At 46.4% G+C, this 19,447-nt stretch overlaps 1 protein-coding gene across 1 annotated transcript in view; it reads left to right on the top strand.

Annotated features, from left to right (window-relative positions):
* Positions 1 to 19,447, top strand: part of EXOSC9 (exosome component 9) — a 447,763-nt gene that overhangs the window by 315,927 nt on the left and 112,389 nt on the right. The window contains exon 9 of the mRNA XM_085641570.1: positions 10,499 to 10,645. Coding sequence (XP_085497696.1) covers positions 10,499 to 10,645 — 147 coding nt within the window. The remainder of the gene's footprint in view (positions 1 to 10,498; positions 10,646 to 19,447) is intronic.

The raw sequence follows: 19,447 nt of genomic DNA, 5'->3' as shown, positions 1-19,447 counted from the left end.
CTTTCATCTAAACCAATCGGTAGAATTACCGTTTTTTTTCTCGCATCCTCAAACTGTTGCAGAAAGGGCTCTACACACACTGGATGTTAAAAGGGCTTTACTTTACTACATCCAGAGAACACAAACTTTCAGAAAGACAAAGCAACTGTTTGTCTCTTTCTCTCCACCTCATAAAGGGAACCCCATCTCTAAATCAGGGATAGCTAGGTGGATTGTAAAATGCATACAGATTTGCTACCACAAAGCAAAGCGCACGCTATCTGTTCCCCCAAAAGCCCACTCTACAAGAAAGATGGGGGCTTCTATGGCTTTTATAGGGAACATCCCATTGGATGATATCTGCAAGGCAGCTACATGGTCAACACCGCACACTTTCACTAAACATTACTGTGTAGATGTGCAAACCAAGCAACAAGCTAGTGTGGGCCAGGCTGTACTGAAAACACTATGTTCGAGGCATATGAGCTGCAGATTATACACTGTGCATAGATCGCCATTTGGTGTTGGGCCCGGATGTTTGCAGTTTGTTTTTCCTCTTGGAAAGTCTTTGGAAGTCACGAGGTTGGTGACTCCTCCTTTGGTTCGTATTGCGCATGGGCTTCGGCTCCATCCTCAGATTGTTTTTTTCCGCCATCGGGCTCGGATGTAATACTTCGCGCTCCGGTTCCGAACTTTTCCAGTTCAACGATCAACGCAAAAATCCTCGCTCATCGAGATCCTTCAGATAATAAATCATCTTAATCACCTTCTCTTCGGCACTTCTTCAATTCCGGTCGTCGACGGCGGCCTTCGGGCCTATTCCGGCTCCGGTCTCGGCTGATGGAAAGAACTCCCTTCAAAAAGTGCCCTCGATGTGGGTCCAAGTTTCCCTACACCGATCTTCATGAGGTGTGCAACCTCTGCCTCTTCCCTGAACACGAGGCCCGAGACTGTCCTGCCTGCAAGTCTTTTCGATCTAAAAAGACTATCCGAGATCGACGGGCTAGACGCAACATGGTGCAGTCCTCGACCTCCGCTCCAGTCGACATCTTCGGGGGTGACGTCGAAGCTCCGGGACAGCAGAACATCGAAGAAGAGGACGACGACCTCGTCAGTGCTTCCGAGGCCGACGACTCAGATGTGGAGGACATCACCCCGGCGCAGAGGGCCGTGAGTACAATACCCCCTCCCACACCGATACCCAAAAAGGCTTCGGTCACACCTTCGCCTTCGGGCCTAGGCAAGACCAAGGATACTGCTTCTCACACCCCACCTTCGGGCCCGGTAAAGAAGCCTATTAAGCCTTCCGGCAGCTCGGGCTCGAGCCAGCCTACCAGCGGTACCGAAAAACACCCTTCGGCACCGAAGAAAAGATCGGCCTCCACCTCCACACCGAACCCAGCACCAAAGCCTTCGGTGTCGAAACCTACCCTTGGTGCCGACCAAACATCACAAGGCCCTCGGCACCGACACTCCCGTGCCGAAGCCTTCTTCGGCACAGACCAAAAAATCGGAGGTCCCAAAGAAACACGGCTTAGACAAACCTAAAAAGCCGTCAGCCCCGAAAACTTCGGCGCCGACCGAACAACCATTTTCGCAAGAACTTTTCACACCGGATCCTCTGCAAAGGACACTTACCAAGGATCCAAAAACTGGACATTTGACACTGTCTTCAAAAAGAGACACTTGGACAAACCAGCTCCACCTCCACCTCCAAAGAGGAAGGACACTGCTACCTCCCCTTTCAGGGTGCCTTCACCTCCTCCTCCACCCTCCCCACCTCCACCTTCTCCACCCCTGCCTCATCGATCTCCAACCTTGTCTCCAGTCCCAGACGATCTAGGAGACCCTTATTATGATCCAGCCGATGTGCCACAAGACCCCACCCCTACTGGATCTCCAGACCCATGGAACGACTATAACAATCCGGACATCCCAGATGTCCCACAGGATGACCTTTACCCATCTAGGCCATCCCCACCTGAAGATTCGTTGGGCTTTCATCACCTACTACAAAGGGCGGCACATTACCACGGGGTGGAGTTACACACTGACCCAGTGGAGGAAGATTTTCTCCTAGACACCTTCGATAATGCACATAGGTCTACTGCCATTCTACCTATGTTAAAGGGAGTAATCAAACATGCACCGGAGGTTTTTAAAGACCCAGTCAGGGCCAGGGTCCTAAACCCCCTTACAGAGAAAAAATACAAAGCCGCCCCCACAGACCCTTCATACATTAAAGGCCCTGCACCATTGGATTACCTAGTGGTATCTACAGCTAGGAAGCGCTCAAATTCTCAGGCGTCAGGCGAAGCACCACCACCTGACAAAGAGTCCAAGCTCCTAGACGCGTCAGGGAAGCGCACTGCGTCACAAGCCGCCAATATATGGCGTATCGCCAACACGCAAGCGCTATTGGCCAGATACGACAGGGCGCATTATGATGAGTTAGAGACCATCATGCACCATCTCCCTGAAAAATACAGGAATAGGGCTAATGAACTGATCCAAGAGGGAAAAACAATAACTAATACCTCTATACGCTGTGCCCTAGATGCAGCAGATACAGCCTCCAGGGCCATAAACACCAGTGTCCTTCTCCGTCGCCATGCCTGGCTCAAAGTTTCAGGTTTTAAACCGGAGGTACAAGTCTCTATATTGAACCACCCATTCGACCAAGATCATCTATTTGGCCCAAAAGTTGATGAAGCCCTCGAAAAGATGAAAAAAGATACTGACACGGCGAAATCCATGGGAGCCCTACAGTCGCACACTCCTAGGCGCTCTTTTTGCCGCTCTTCCTTTCGGGGCAAGGGCAGGGGCTACTCCTCGGATAGTGCATCCACGTCCTAAAAATCCCCTCCTCAATCTACCTTCACAAAGGGTTATCAAAGAGGCGGATACAGAGGTAATAATAATAATTAAGGCAGAGGCAAGACAAATACCGCCCGCTCTGCCACACCACCTACCCAATGACTTTCCCCTGCTCCCTCCAGACCATTCCACTCCGGTCGGGGGCAGAATACAACCTTTCCTTCACGTCTGGGAGACAATCACCTCAGACAGATGGGTGACCCAAATTATTCATTCAGGGTATTGCCTAGAATTACATCTACCCCCCCAAACATTCCACCCAGGCAACGCCCCATGTCTCAAGAACATGCTACATTACTAAAACAGGAGGTAATCTCCCTCCTGCAAAAACAAGCCATAGAGCAGGTCCCCATCAATTAACACAATTTAGGGGTCTACTCCCTGTACTTTCTGATTCCAAAGAGAGACGAGACTCTACGACCTATCCTAGATCTCAGACCTCTAAATACTTACATACATTCAGACCATTTTCACATGGTAACCCTTCAACAGGTTCTTCCACTCCTCTCCCAGAACGGCTTCCTCACCACTCTGGACTTGAAAGACGCATACTTTCACATCCCAGTACACCAGGCTCACAGAAAGTACCTCAGATTTGTGGTGGACGGGCAACACTACCAGTTCAAGGTGCTCCCGTTCGGGGTAACAACAGCACCAAGGGTATTCACCAAGTGCCTAGCAGTAGTGGCTGCACACCTCAGAAGACAGCACATTCACGTCTTCCCATGCTTGGACGACTGGCTAATGAAAGCCACGTCCTACGAACAATGTGTGCAACACACCGCCGCTACAATCCAACTGCTTCACCAGCTAGGCTTCACAGTGAACCACCAAAAGTCCAACCTGGTACCATCACACACAAAACAATACCTCGGTGCTACCATAGACACCTCAAAAGCCATAGACTATCCCAATCCTGCCAGGATTGCAAACATACAGGCTCTGCGTCAGAAATTCATATTTCAACACTCTCTCCCAGCAAGAGTGTTTATGCAACTGATAGAGATGATGGCCTCTTGCATCTTCATAGTGCCCCATGCAAGACTCCAGATGCGTCCACTCCAGGAGTGTTTAGCCCGCCAGTGGAACCAGGCCCAGGGGCAACTGACAGATCTGGTGTTGGTAGACGGTCGCACCCATCGCTCTCTGCAGTGGTGGAGCACCACAAACCTTTCCAGAGGTCGACCGTTCCTGGACCCGGTTCCACAAATAATCCTGACAACAGACGCATCGCTCTCCGGCAGGGGAGCTCACCTGTTACATCTCACAGTACAGGGCACATGGACGCCGCAACAGAAGTTACTCCACATCAACCATTTGGAGTTACTGGCGATCTTCCTAGCCCTAAAATCCTTCCAGACGCAGATTTCAGGCAAGGCAGTCCTCATTCGCACAGACAACATGACTGCCATGTACTACATTCAAAAACAGGGGGGCACACACTCTCCACAGCTCTCTCAATTAGCACAGAGCATATGGAGATGGGCAATTCCACAGAAAATCTTTCTCCTGGCCCAAAATGTCCCAGGAGTCCAAAACACCGTGGCAGATCTGCTCAGCAGACAAACGCAACAGATTCACGAATGGGAAATTCACCCACAGGTTCTTCACCCGTTCTTTCAGAAGTGGGGGCATCCACACATAGACCTATTCGCCACCCACGAAAACAAAAAATGCCCAAGCTTCGCCGCCAGATAGCCACACCCATTGTCCAAAGGCAATGCGATATGGATGAACTGGTCAAACAAATTTGCATACGCTTTTCAACCTCCCACTAATTCCATTAGTGGTGCGAAAGCTACAACAGCATTCCCTAACACTGATCCTACAACATGGGCCAGACAACCGTGGTACACCACACTGCTGGAACTCTCGGTAGTACCACACCAAAAGCTACACCTCTCACCATGCCTCCTAACCCAGAACCATGGAGAGATCAGGCACCCGGACCCAGCTCAGCTCAACCTTGCGATCTGGCTCCTGAGGTCCTAGAATTCGGATACCTTAACCTTCCCCCTGATTGCATGAATATTATCAGGGAAGCTAGCCCCCCTACTACTAGGGCATGCTATGCTGCAAAGTGGAAAAGATTTGTTGTTTACTGCCACAACAACACAATCAATCCTCTAAATGCGTCCATACAGCACATCATATGTTACTTGCTCCATCTACAAAGGTGTAACCTAGCATACACATCCATTTGGTTACACCTCGCAGCAATTGCTGCCTACTTACAGAACAGGCAGCACCTATCACTTTTCAAGGTGCCTGCCATCGAAACCTTTATGGAAGGCCTCAAAAGAGTAATTCCACCCAGGGTACCACCCTCACCTGTCTGGAACTTAAATATAGTTCTCACAAGGCTAATGGGACCCCCTTTCGAACCATTACATAAATGTGAGCTACAATTTCTCACATGGAAAACAGCATTCCTAGTGGCCATCACTTCCCTTAGAAGGGTTAGTGAAATACAAGCGCTCACCATACAGGAACCTTTTCTTCAAATGCATCAGAACAAGGTTGTACTCCGCACCAACCCAAAATTTCTACCCAAAGTCATTTCTCCCTTCCATCTAAACCAGTCGGTAGAATTACCAGTCTTTTTCTCACAACCTCAAACCGTTGCGGAAAGGGCTTTACACACACTGGATGTTAAAAGGGCCTTACTTTACTACATCCAAAGAACACAACCTTTCAGAAAAACCAAACAGCTATTTGTCTCTTTCTCTCCACCACATAAAGGCAACCCTATTTCTAAATCGGGGATAGATAGGTGGATTGTAAAATGCATACAGATTTGCTACCACAAAGCAAAACGAACGCTATCTGTTCCCCCTAAAGCCCACTCTACAAGGAAGATAGGGGCTTCTATAGCTTTTCTAGGAAACATACCACTAGATGACATCTGCAAAGCAGCGACATGGTCAACACCGCACACTTTCATAAAACATTACTGTGTAGATGTGCAAACCAAGCAACAAGCTAGTGTGGGCCAGGCTGTACTAAAAACACTGTTCCAAACAACTGCAACGGATGCCGGTGGCCGCCGCTAGGGTTGGGTACTGCTATATAGTCTATGCACAGTGTATAATCTGCAGCTCATATGCCTCGAACGGAATATGCTACTTGCCAGTATGCATCTGTTCTTGGCATGTAGAGCTGCAGATCTATACACGCCCACTCGCCTCCCCGGCTACCTGTATCCGTTCCAGTCTATCTTATTTAGATACAACACACATGGGTTTCTTTACTGTTATTACTACGCTCTATCTTTTCCTGCTGGCGTAAAACAATCTGAGGATGGAGCCGAAGCCCATGCGCAATACGAACCAAAGGAGGAGTCACCAACCTCGTGACTTCCAAAGACTTTTCAAGAGGAAAAACAAACTGCAAACATCTGGGCCCAGCACCAGATGGCGATCTATGCACAGTGTATAGATCTGCAGCTCTACACGCCAAGAACAGATGCATACTGGTAAGTAGCATATTCCTTCAAACCACTGCAACAGATACCGGTGGTCGCCGCTAAGGTTGGGAACTGCTATATAGTCTATGCAAAAGTGTGTAATCTGCAGCTCATATGCCTCGAACGGAATATGCTACTTACCAGTATGCATCTGTTCTTGGCATGTAGAGCTGCAGATCTACACACGCCTACCCGCCTCCCCGGCTACCTGTATCTGTTCCAGTCTATCTTATTTAGATATAACACACAAGGGTTTCTTCACTGTTATTACTACGCTCCATCTTTCCCTGTTGGCGAAAAACAATCTGAGGATGGAGCCGAAGCCCATGCGCAATACGAACCAAGGGAGGAGTCACCGACCTCGTGACTTCCAAAGACTTTCCAAGAGGAAAAACAAACTGAAAACATCCGGGCCCAACACCAGATGGCGATCTATGCAAAAGTGTGTAGATCTGCAGTTCTACATGCCAAGAACAGATGCATACTGGTAAGTAGCATATTCCTTCTTACAGATATATCATTACCGAAGGTAAGTAACTTGTTCGCCTTGCATACTATTCAAGTTGTGTGTAATCCTACTAGTTACTGATGGGTGGGGCTTTTCATTTGAGGTTGTTGGTGCAGTCGGCTGTGGGCCAGTGCAGTTCCATAATGCCCTCTATGCTCCTTAGACTAAGGACTGTAGGGGTGGCTGACCTGGGCGGAAGAGCACACCTCCCCTTTGGGGCAGTGTGCGCCATAGTGGGGACAAGAATCCCTTAGAAAAGGTATTTAGAATATCAGGTTCCTTAACTGGATTTGGTGGGGAGGGAATGTTTATTGTTGGATACGGTTTGCTGTATTTGTGAAGTGAAAATGTTGAGGATTGAGGTTGGTGGGCAAACACACTTATCAGTTTACAGGTGTTTATCCAGGTGGAGATCTGACACAGTTGGAGGCGGATAAAATGCTCAGGAAGTGGAGAGGTCATGACTCCAGCAAAGATGGTTTTGTTGTTGTGATGTTTGTATCATCTTCTAAGCACGAACTGTGATATCCCCAAATCCACAGTTCAGGAACTGGATTCCATGCTGGTTAGGTTGGGCTGGCAAACACAGCAGGGTTACACTGTCAAACTTGAAGCTGGACAGGGAGGGGGGGGGGCTTGCGGCTCCCTGATTTAGAATTGTATTATGCAGCACATATGCAGCATGCCATTAGCTGGTGTAACCAAGGTAGCGGCTGGGAAAACAGTTATTGGCTGGCTGCTATGGTGCCTGTGTGCTTCAGAAGATATTTCTGATGAGGGGGACGCGACCTCGGACCTCCCCCATTTGATAAGACGTACGGCAAAAGTATGGAGTGAGGGGCAACAAAGAGTGCTCCGCTGCTGCCCTTTTCCAGAGCAATAGAATTGAAATGGTTACTGCCATTTTAAAAGATAGCGAGGGATATGACAATGGTTCACTGGCACGCGGGAGGAGGCATGACGCTGGGAGACTTGTTCCCAGGAGAGCAACTGCTGACTTTTACAGAGGTGCGGGATCAGTTCACCGTGGGGCCCAGGCAATTCTTACAGTACGCACAGTTGACCAAGGTGATGAGTGATTTCCTGCCACTACTCCAGTTTCTGGGACGTTGACGATACTGCTAGAGTCTGGGATAGCTGTGCATGGGGTTCCCAGATTGTACAGGGTATTAAAAGCTGAGAGACGACAGGGGTGGTCTTGCTTGCCCCAACCTCCTGGATTACTACTGGGCGTCGCACCTCCGCTTCATTCTCGAATGGGGAGCGTGGGAAAGCGAAAAAGTTTGGTTCCACATGCATCGGGCAGTCACGTGTCGTCCGATCTGGGATCACGCATGGTTGCCCCGAACGGTGCGTCACCGCAGTACGTACATGGCGGTCCCCACTAAGACGGTCCTGGAGATCTGGGATAGGGTGGCAGTTCGTAGGGGGCTTACCACCTTCCCCTCTCCCCACACCCCTATCGCTCGCAACCCACAGTTCCCACCGGCATGTCGCCCTCCCTACTTCGAAAACTGGACCGAGTCCGGGTGTCGGACGATCAGAGACCTTTTTGTGGGGGGAGAATTCAAAACTTTTGCCCAATGCCAACGGGAATTCGGACTGGCGGACACGGATAAATTTCAATATATACAACTTCGACACTGGGTGCAGGGCTTCGCCCTGGCGCAGGCGGCCACACGGCCATACACCCCGTTCGAGCAATTGGCGCGTACCTTTGGCACCTATAAGGGTTTAATCTCCCGCATATACAAAGTACTCCAGCATACACGGCGTCTTGACCCCCACCCATACCAGGTGCGGTGGCAGAGCCTCTCCGGCTCCGATATTGCACCTGCTCAGTGGGCGCGACTTTGGCGCGATATTCCCAAAACGTTTCGTAGCATTCCCCAACAAGAATCGGCCTACAAGGTGATGACCCAATGGTACTATACCCCTGCCCGACTCCAGAAGATGTTCTCTAAGGTGTCCCCGCTCTGCTGGCGCTGTACCCAAGCACTGGGGGACTACATCCATATTTGGTGGGCGTGTCCACTTCTGACTACCTACTGGAAGGAGGTCCTCAGCCACATTAAGAGGGTGCTGGGCTACCCCCTGCCAGAGGATCCGCTCACTATAGTGTTGGGTCTCCGACCAACCTCTCGGCGGGCCATGACGGGCCGTGACTGGCACTTGAGCCTCCACATGCTGGGCGCAGCGAAGCAAACAGTGGCGTTATATTGGAAGAAGGCAGAGACGCCCTCCATTAATGTGTGGTTTACCCGCCTGTGGCAGGTGGTGGCGATGGAACTGCTCACGGCCCGCCTTCAATTTAGGGACACTAAGTTTCGGACCCTTTGGAAGCCCCTAATAGACCACCTGGGGAAGATAGAGCATGCTCGGCTACAACCACCGCGCTTGAGGGCCCTAAAGTTGTTCGATGATGAGATTTGCCCGATTAACTCGGGGGCACTTTTGAGGTCCACAGGGCGGTCGCCCTCCCCGTCGGAGGGTCCCTAACTCCTGGGGTGTGCAACGGGGTCCTGATTTCCCACTACATTTTTACGCATCACTACACGAGTGCTATGGGCCCTCTGAGGGCAACCCCTCTAGACTAGGGGGGGAAAGCTATATGCAGGTAACAAAGATTTGCACTCCTTGCCCTCCCGCCGGGCCCACTTCCCCTCCCCCCAGCTTCCCCCCCCCCCCCCCCCCCCCCTTCTCCCTCCTATCATCTCTATTTACTGGTTTGTTTTCTTTTCAGGGATTATTGAGGTTGAGCGATGTGACATTCTCAGGGTAATCTTGAGCGGAAGTGCCTCCCCACTAGCCCCAGACCTCCTGAGGGTTGCGGGTCCGATGGGGTGCCCCATACTGCACTGTACGAGCTGTATGTATCATACCGAACAGCGCTGACATAGGCCTGGCCCAGTGTACATTGTTCACTTGCCCTGCACATAGTAGCGTTGGCGCCAGCTTGGGGCAAATGCCATTTCTATATGGCCTAGAGCTGGACCCCTGTCTACAGTTAGTCTGCAACGTCTACTGCTCATGTTCTCCATGGTTTCTAGGCTTGAGTGTACGCAGCTATAGACTTGCTTTGGGGCAATAGGCGAGTTCTATGTGATAATCTGAGCTATGTTGTAGCTGACAGGGCGATGGTGCAAGTATTCTAATGAGTGTACATGAGGAGGGGATAATAGGACGCAATGTCTAGTGGGTCGGGGGATGGCCTCATGTTTAGTGTATACCCCTGGACATGGGAAATGCGCTGCTTGAGCCCCGCTCTATTCTATTGCATTTGCCTTGTAAAGCGCTGATTTTTGCTGCCGGCCGCAATGGTTGTAGGCGTACAGCTGTGTATTTTGACTAATCGCACCTCTCAATAAACAAAACGTTGGTTACAAAAAAACAAAAACAAAAAAAAAGCTGAGAGACGGAAGCTGGGTCTATTGTCTGACTTGGACTATTGGGCATCATTATGCAGGGATTTGACGGTGGTTGACTGGAAGGGACTGAGGCAGCCATTGTGGACGTACGGGAGTAGTGGTTGTGCAGCATATACAAGCCATAGGGGTCCATACAGTGTAAAGGGTCATGTATTTGTCACCATAGGTTTCTTTTCACTGTTTCATGATGTAAAACTATAAAAAAAAAATTATAATTTGTATTCTTTTTCTCAAAAACAGAAAAGAAGGTGGGAAGTTTGGTTTTGTTGAATCTATACCAGACCAGCGTATCACTGCTTTGAAAATGGAAATGCCCCCGGTTGATACATCTGATGTGGAGGAGAAAGCTGAAGAAATCATGTCCCAGGCTGAGCCTCCTACAGAAATGTATCCTTTATTCCGTATTTTAGTTGTGCAATGTATTCTTAGGGTGTGGTGTAATCCATGTCGTAGTCTGCTGGCATTGTGCTGCTTTTATCAACTTATCTGCCATACCTATCAAAAAAGGGCTTGACGAAAGTCACTAAAAATCGGAGTCTCCTAATGGAGTAGCTCTATAGAATACACGTATCTTGCAGACACAGTAAAAAAAGCCATTTATTTAAAGTACTATACTCCATTTTAGATAGCACATTCTGTGGTGTATTGAATTCTGAGATGATTGAAGTTGAGATATTTATATTTTTGTCAGTTCAAATGTCTAAATTCACAGGTCTTTGTCTTCATTTGCTTTACTTGCATACATTTAGCATGTGGTACATTTGTTAGCAGCATGTTTGTATTTGGTCTAGGGACACCAGTGTGCACTGAAGACATATTTCACCTCCTTTGTATTGTTGATTCTATTAAGGTTCCAAAGTAGCACTTTTAACACCTCATCAGATGGTAGTAAGCGCTATATAAATGCAAACCTTTTTACCTCTTCTACCCCTCCACTATCCTTCTCAATCCAAATAACTGACTAATCAAATTACTTTCATATTTTCACTATTCTAATTCACCACTAATCCTTTATGGGTTCCGAAGTAGCGTGCTACTTGCCGACAAAGCGCTTCAACACCCCATCAAGAATAACAAGCACTATATAAATGCAAACCTTTTTCTCTCTTCTATCCCTCCACTATCCTTCTCAATCCAAAAAACTGACTAACATATCCACCACTCAAATTACTTTAATATTTTCAGTATACTAATTTACCACTAATCCTTTATGGGTTCCGGAGTAGCTTGCTACTCGGCAAAAAAAACTCAACGCCTCATCAGGGGCAGTAAGTGCTCTATAAATACAATTACAATACAAACACATGGTAGAGAATGAATTTAATAAGCCATCCCTATATTGGACATGAATTTGGTTTTGTAGCAATTTCATTCTAGGTTGAAATGAACAGATTTAGTCCACCCAGAATATGATACTGGAATATTCGAGTGACCCAGAGATGCAATGTCCAGGTTGTAGTTTGGTCAGCTGGTCACCTCCTGGTGAATACTCCATGAAGTTGATTTAAAAAAAACTTCCCGCGTTTTGGGACATCTTGAACACCAAATTGTAGCTCACTAGAGGCCCTATTCCAGTTGCATTAGGCCTAGGCATTCTGGTTCCTTCTGGCACCAGTTCCTGTGGACTATTTTTTCGTTCCCCTGGTGGCATACACTGCATTGGCTGTCCTCCTAACACTGATTATGGTGCTGAGCCTCCTGCTTTTGACCCAGTCATTGGTCACTGCCATGGTTCCTCTGCGTTGTCGCTCAGCGAGTACCAGCATAATCTTCTAGCAAAAGATTACTTCAATGTGGTAGCAAGTGTTTTGTCACACTGTCCTGTGAGGTCCTGGCTTTTTTTTCAGGAGAATGAATGCACCACCTCAAAGCTGTGACCCCTATAAAGCCCCAAGTCCTCGAACTGGCAACTTGGTGTTAAAGAAGTCATATTTGGGACAAAAACAGGGTTCTGAAAATTAAATAATTGTGTGTGCGTGTGTGTATACATGTATATATATATATATTATCTACTGGCGGTCGCCAGTAGATAGTTATAGTTAGGACCGTGTTTCCATAGGAAATCCGCAACATTCTATTTGGAATAACTTTGGCGCCGGTCGACGAATCCTCGCGAAATTTTCAAAACTAATGGGGCGCTACGCTCCTACCCTGAAAGTCTCGGGGGATTTGTCAAGCGGGGGCTGAGAAAAAAGGGGGGTCCCAAAACGCGTTTTCCCCGTGCATTTTCCCATAGGACCTTTAGTCCGAGCTACAGCCCGAACGGCTGAACAGAATTACTTGAAATTTGGCAGAGAGGTAGTCCTCAGGTCAAGGATGTGCCTTTTGTAGGTCTGGTGTAAATCTGTTCAGTAGGTCCTGAGAAAATAGCATTTAAATCAATATATATATCTGTAAGCGCGCTCCGTGCGCTTACCGTAAGCTTACCGTACGCGTACGGTGCCGTGCGCGAGCTCAATTCTGATTGGTGGTTACATGACTGTAAACATTCGAATCGGTCGAAATCAGGAAGTGTCGGCCGCCATTTTCTGTCTCTCGCACTGAGAAACAAAGGTGGGGAACGTGAAAAGGGGGCAACGAAGAGAGTTGCAGACCCCCTAGTGTTTGTCAGGGGTCCAAGAAGGACCCAAAAGTACGAAAAATATATTTAATAATTTTTTTTTAAAAATCGCGGAGTGCGCGTTTGGTAAGCTTACCGTACGCGCACGGGGAAAAAAAAAAATAAAGAAGTAACAATCACATTTATTAAATAAATTAAAGGACCCACAAGGGAGAAAAAAACAAATGTTACTGTGTAAAAAAAGGCGAGGCGCGCACGGCATGGACTGCGCAACGTGGGCGCTCGGTGCGCGAAGCGCACCGTGCGCCCACAGCACGCGCACGGTGCGCGAAGCGCACCGTGCGCGCAGGGTGTGCGCACAGTGAAAAACCAGAAAAAAAAATAAATACATAACTTAGCATTTAAAAAACCGTACAAATTCACTGAAAAAACCATAGGTTTCACACACGTTATAGTTAGGAATTATCATTTACAAAACCTTGCAAATTCACTTAAAAAACCATAGGTTTCACACATGTTATAGTTAGCTGTACATTTCACTCGTAAAAAACCAATGAAATTCCACGTTATAGTTAGATCAGGTAACTATAACTTGCGCGACCGCAATCCACAATGTGTAATTTCAGATGTCATCATTGATGTCATGAGTGATGTCACTGACCATGTCATGAGTGATGTAATATGTGACGTCATCAGCAGTTTATTGTGGGCGCGCAAGTTATAGTTACCTGATCTAACTATAACGTGGAATTTCATTGGTTTTTTACGAGTGAAATGTACAGCTAACTATAACATGTGTGAAACCTATGGTTTTTTAAGTGAATATATATATATATATACACATACGCACACACACACCCCCACCCCCCCCTTGAAGGAAAAGGTTTGCCCTTAAACATGGGCATAGAGCCAGATATAGAAAAAAAACTACCAGTCCATCAGTATGCCAAGTCTGGCTAGCATCAGTAAAATTATCACAAACCATTGTGTTCTCCCCGTACAGTTTTATGAATTTGTAAACTGGACATAGGACTTACATGGGCCTCTGAATTCTACGTTGTACGTTCCGCAATGCTTTCCTCAAAACTGTCATTCATTTGTGTACTCTGAGTACACACATGTGATTGTGTACGGTTCATTCAGGAGCCCTATATGGAGCATTGTACCATTGATAAGTCAGACTTAGCAAGAACCTGCAATGTGAGTACATCAGCCAATTTGTGTCTGGCACAGGTGCTTGTTAGCTGCATCATTCATTTGTTTTTTCCTGCGCATGACTGCAGGATGCCTACTAGGTGGCTGACAGCCCAGCGTTGCACTCAAGCTCGTCTAGTCACCCAACACGTAGTAGTTGACAGGATAGCATTTGCTTTAAGTTATGCAACTAATTTAATTACTTTGTAAAGGATCACAATGCAACCTTAAGTGGTAGAGAAATTCTGTTTGTCTGCTTTTTATACAGTACTAACCTCACCAGTAGAGTAGTTCACAGTCTGCAGTGTTCAGGCCCATAAACCAGATGTTCTTCAACATTGGATCTTTTATATAATCATATGCTTGAGTCATTCCCCTTTGTCTGGCTGGGAATCCCCGTTACATTAAAATAGCAGTCTACAGTGTTAAAATGGACATAGACCTGAAACAACATTATTCATTTAGTAGCACATCCACCTAGTTTGAAAGCACCAAAACTTCAGTCAATGGGGTGGAAGCTTAAGCTCTCCTACTCCGGCTAGATGCCATTCACCATAGCTCAGATTTCTACCTCACGTGTGTGAGGGAGTCCCCTGCAGAGCTCTGTTCTACATATTCAATGAACCCAAAATTGTTTCTAAATCTGATCTGCCCTGGATTTGAACCAGCTGTACCTTCACCACTGAAATACTGTGAGTTGTTTTTGGGGAAGATTGTCTTTTCTAGGCCAGGGAGATATTTTTTACCTCACAACCAAATGATAGAGAGAAGAAAACCCTTTTCAAACTTTGTTAATCTTGAGAATACAATATTTACACTGATGACCCTCATACTCAGTGTATTTATTGCCTTTATCCTAATCATAAAACATCAAAATGTGACATATGTAGAGCAAATTCTCTAAAGGACCGACAAAAGGAAGTTGCCATTATTTGTTTTGGCTAAAGAGAATTTTCGTCCTAAGAGCGAGGACCATTCTTCAGAGGAAGATTGTGTGAAAAGTGCCTCTCCAAGCACTTCCACGAAGGCAGCGCAGAAAAGGAGACTTATACAGTTTCCTGAACTTGACGTGTTTGATACAGAGCTTTCAGCCACCTCCTCCAATACTAAACATGGCATGCACTCATCTAAACACCCCAAAGAGGACTAACTAGTGGAAAAGAGAAAAATCTTCAAAAAGCCTGTCATCCGCCAGAGAAGCCTTGTCGGCAACACCACCGTTGACAGTGACATCATAGACGCTGACCGCTCCGTCGACAACGAGATTGTCGACAGACAGGCCACCGACGGTGACAGCTTACTTGTTTCCTGCGCCTCCATCAGCGATGAACCCGGCGACGATGGGATCGATACCGTTGTGAACTCACTGTCTATGGTGAACACTTTTAAACTACTTTGATGGAGCCTGTCTGTTCCCATTGAAGGTGTCAACTTTACTGCCAGCTCAAATTTTACAATCATACCACGAAGAGGATGCTTGTGAATATGCTTCGCAGTCAGCTTATAGGCCAGTGCAATTAGATGTAAGATACATCCCAGACGTTGAGAAGAAATAAAAGACCAATAATATGATGATCAACAGGATTATTTTCAACAGACCTCTCATTCTTGCATGGGGGAGACCATCTAGACCGTACAGGGAGCGGGATGTGCTTATGTCTTTATCAACGTTACAGCAGATGATGGACACATTAAAAAAAAATTGTACCACAACATACAGCTATTAATCCTCAATGTGGCTTACCTGCTGCACCTGTTCCTTTACCAGCCTCTGCAGCCATCACTACTACCACCTCCTCCTTCACTGCCAAAGTAGCCATCCCCCATACCGGTGTATGTACAACTGGTCCCACCAACTTCTGAAGACATGGATAAGGTGGATTTTAATGGCTTTGTATATTCTGATATTGCCGCTGAGGAGGGTGAACTCCCACAAGACAAGATTGTATTATCCCAAGTGGAGTTCATGATGGACCCTATGCACAAGATTCAACAGATGACATCTCTAGATTCCTTTCATTCATGGAAAGGGCTGCCAAGAAATGTAATTCTACGAGTGACTTCTGTAGATGAACCATGTGGTTTTTTTTTTACAACTTCAGACTCAGAGAAGAACCAAACACCTAATCACACCATCATCTGGTCTGCCAGATCATGATAGTAGGCGTATTGTTACTTTGGGCTGGAGACTTTCTTCTTTCACCCAGGAAGGAGCATTATCTCAATTTGAAGGAGCTTCAACTGGAAATTCTCATGCTTCTCCTCAAGGAGGGCTATAGAGATTGTCCCCAAGTCACAAAGAAGCCAAGGGTTTTACTTCAGGTTCCTAATTAGACAGAAGACTGGTCAAAAGAGACAAATTCCAGATCTCATACAGGTAAATAAATGTCCAAATAAAGTAATTTTGGATGATTACCCTACATGAAGTCCTCCTGCTGGTGCAGAAAGGGAATTTTATGACCTCCTTGGATCTTCAAGATGCATATTTGTACATACCCAATCACTGAAAACGTAGAAAGTACCTTCAAATCTTGATAGTAAGGCACTCCCTTTCAGTCTCAGGTCAGAACCTCAAAAATGTATTTACCAAATGTCTTACTCCAGTAGCTGCCTTTCTCGGACTGGAAGTTCACAAGGTGGTCCCATAACTGGACGACTATCTCGTCAAAGCACCAGGAAAGGAAGGAGCTAAAGCCTCTGCAACAGCTTGAATCAGTCTCTTCAGGAGCAGAGAGAAATCATCCTTAGAACTTCAGACAAAGATCCAATTCCTGGGTGCATCACTCAATACACAGCTGGGAAAGGCTTTTCCCTCAGCAGAAAGGATGATAAAGTTGCAAATTGGCTGTGAAAGGGCGACATCTGTGAGAGGGGGCAATACAGATTAGTCTTGTGAATTGTCAAGGCTTCACTGTGTATGTAATGCTGATTAACCCTGTTTTCATCATATGATGTACAAAGCCTATTTTTGCAATAAAACAAATTTATTTTTAAAAAGTTACAAATGGTGGAAGAGTCTTTCTGCAAAGCAGTCACTATCAGGCAATACAAGTCCCTGTTGGGCCTGCTGGCATCAGTTATAATGCCTTTGCAGACTCTGCTTGAGACCACTTCAGCAGGAACTGGACCTGCAATGGAAACGGGTCAAAGGTTCATGGGAAGATACAGTCAGTGTCACAAGGCAACTGAAGTAAACATTGTGTGTGGTGGAGGATCCTAGCAAATATAAATTCAGTACTTTCTTTTCTACATATAACAGAAAAGATAATACAGCGGATACAACCATGCACGGAAGGGGAGCTCAGCTGCAGGAACTCTCAACCAACCAGAGGCATCTAGTCAGTAGCAGATAAGAGGCTCCACATCCGGCTAGGTTTTCAAGTGTTCCATTCCCTAGACTAGCAGTTCAACCAGTCCTAATCAGAACAGACAACAAAACATCGATATTCTGCATAGCCAAGCAAGGAGGAATTCAGTCCCAACCTCTCTCTGAAGAGGATCACCTCAACCTCACTGTGAAGCACCTGCAAGGCTGCCATAACGATCAGGCAGATGCACTCAGTTGGCATCTTTGGGAGTGCCACAAGTGGGAACTACATCATAACCAGGTGGATTACATTGTCAACCAAAAGGTTCGACCCATGATCAATTTGTTTGTCACTCCGAACAACAGCGAATGCCAGTGCTTTGGAAGCATGTTTTGGTATTCAGAGACGATTGGCAGTGCCCTTCAGAATAGTTGGTCCAGAATTTTTGCGTACACTTTTCCTTTATATCCCGTGATCCCCAGGTTGCTGAAGAAGGGAAAGATCCTCATTACTCCAGTGTGGCCACCCCAATACTGGTACAGCGATCTCCTTAAACTATCAGTTCGTCCAGCCATTCATCTGAAAGCGCACTCAGAGATCCTCCCCAGACTCCACTGTGAAATTCTGCATCACAACCCCAAGTTGCTGAACTTGACAGCATGGTACCTGACCACTTAGAGTTTGGCTGTTTGAATATACCGCAGGATCGTAGAATATTCTGGCACGTGCTAGAGTTCAAGCAGCTACATAGACCTGCAGTGCAAAGTGGAAGCATTTTTGTCTCTGGTGCAGAGATGAGGGTGATCATCCTCTTTGAATAAGACCTCATCAAACTCTCTTGTATTTGTTGTTTATGGCCAAGAGTGGACTTCAGTCAGGATCTATCTGGCTTCTATTTCAAGATTCAAGAAACTGGGCTTTCGTCATCTATTTGTTCTGTCAGTGGATAATAAAACAGTTTATGAAAGGGCTGGTCAGAGCTTTTCCACCTCTTCAACCAGTTCCATGGGAACTTAATGCCATCCTCAGTCAGTTTATACTACCTCCCATTGAACCAATACATAAGGCACATTTTAAATTTGTTTCATGGAAGACCGTGGTTCTCCTTGCTTTGACATCTGCATGGATAGTGAGAGAAATTCCAGAGTTCGCCATCAAGGTACCTTTCATCTGATTCACAAAAGACAAAGTAATCAAGAACCAACCCTAGATTCATACCCAAGGCCTACAGACTTTCATTTAAATGAACCAGTCATTCGTCACTCTTCCTTCCCAAATCCATACATGACAGAAGAAAGAATGCTGCATTCATTGGACTTGCGTAGATGCCTCAGGTTCTACTAGACTAGACAAAGGACATACACACCTCAGACCAGTTGTTTGTGTCTTTTGGACAGCCACGAAGAAGTCATCCTCTGTCCAAACGGGGTATATAGCTCGTGGGCTCTCGGCTTATATTACCTTTTGTCATGCCAACACCAGGCGTCCTCTCCCAGAAGAGCGAGGGTGCATTCGACCAGAAATGAATGAATTAACGAATTTATGAATCAATGAAAAAATGTATTTGTCAATTAAAATTGATCAAATTAGTCACTATAGATCACTAAAATATGAGAATAAAATCAGTAAAGAACACCGATCGAAAATTGAACAAGACTATACATTCTTTTAAATATTAATTCTGCAGCAGTGCTAGTAGCCAACACAGTCAAGTCCTACGCTGCCTGGTGACAGTAAAGTTTGTGTTGACAAATTTCCCAAAACGCGCAAAGTACATGGGGACAGTGGTAGACCTACACAATTGCAATTCCTCATTACAGGAGAAGACTCTATTCAACCTTACCATTGGTTTTTAATAAAGTGCGGTGTGCAGTTAAAAACTCCAGACAGCAACGTAGTAAATGAGTCATGGATTGTCTTTTATACTCTCAGAATCTGCAGGTTAGGCTCCCTGATGTTCCTGCCCACTCTAGATGGAATTTATTAATTGGAAGGACCATGAGTCGCGCTCTAAGTATACAGTGCCTGGACTCCTTAGTTAAAGCTAACTCTAAGCATGGTCTCATTTTTCGCTTCCCCATATGATTTTGGTGGCATAGGTGATGCAATGAACAGTTGCTAAGTCGG

Source organism: Triturus cristatus, chromosome 2_2 (assembly GCF_964204655.1).
Source record: "Triturus cristatus chromosome 2_2, aTriCri1.1, whole genome shotgun sequence".
Taxonomy (NCBI): domain Eukaryota; kingdom Metazoa; phylum Chordata; class Amphibia; order Caudata; family Salamandridae; genus Triturus; species Triturus cristatus.
This window is presented reverse-complemented; position numbering and strand designations above follow the sequence as displayed.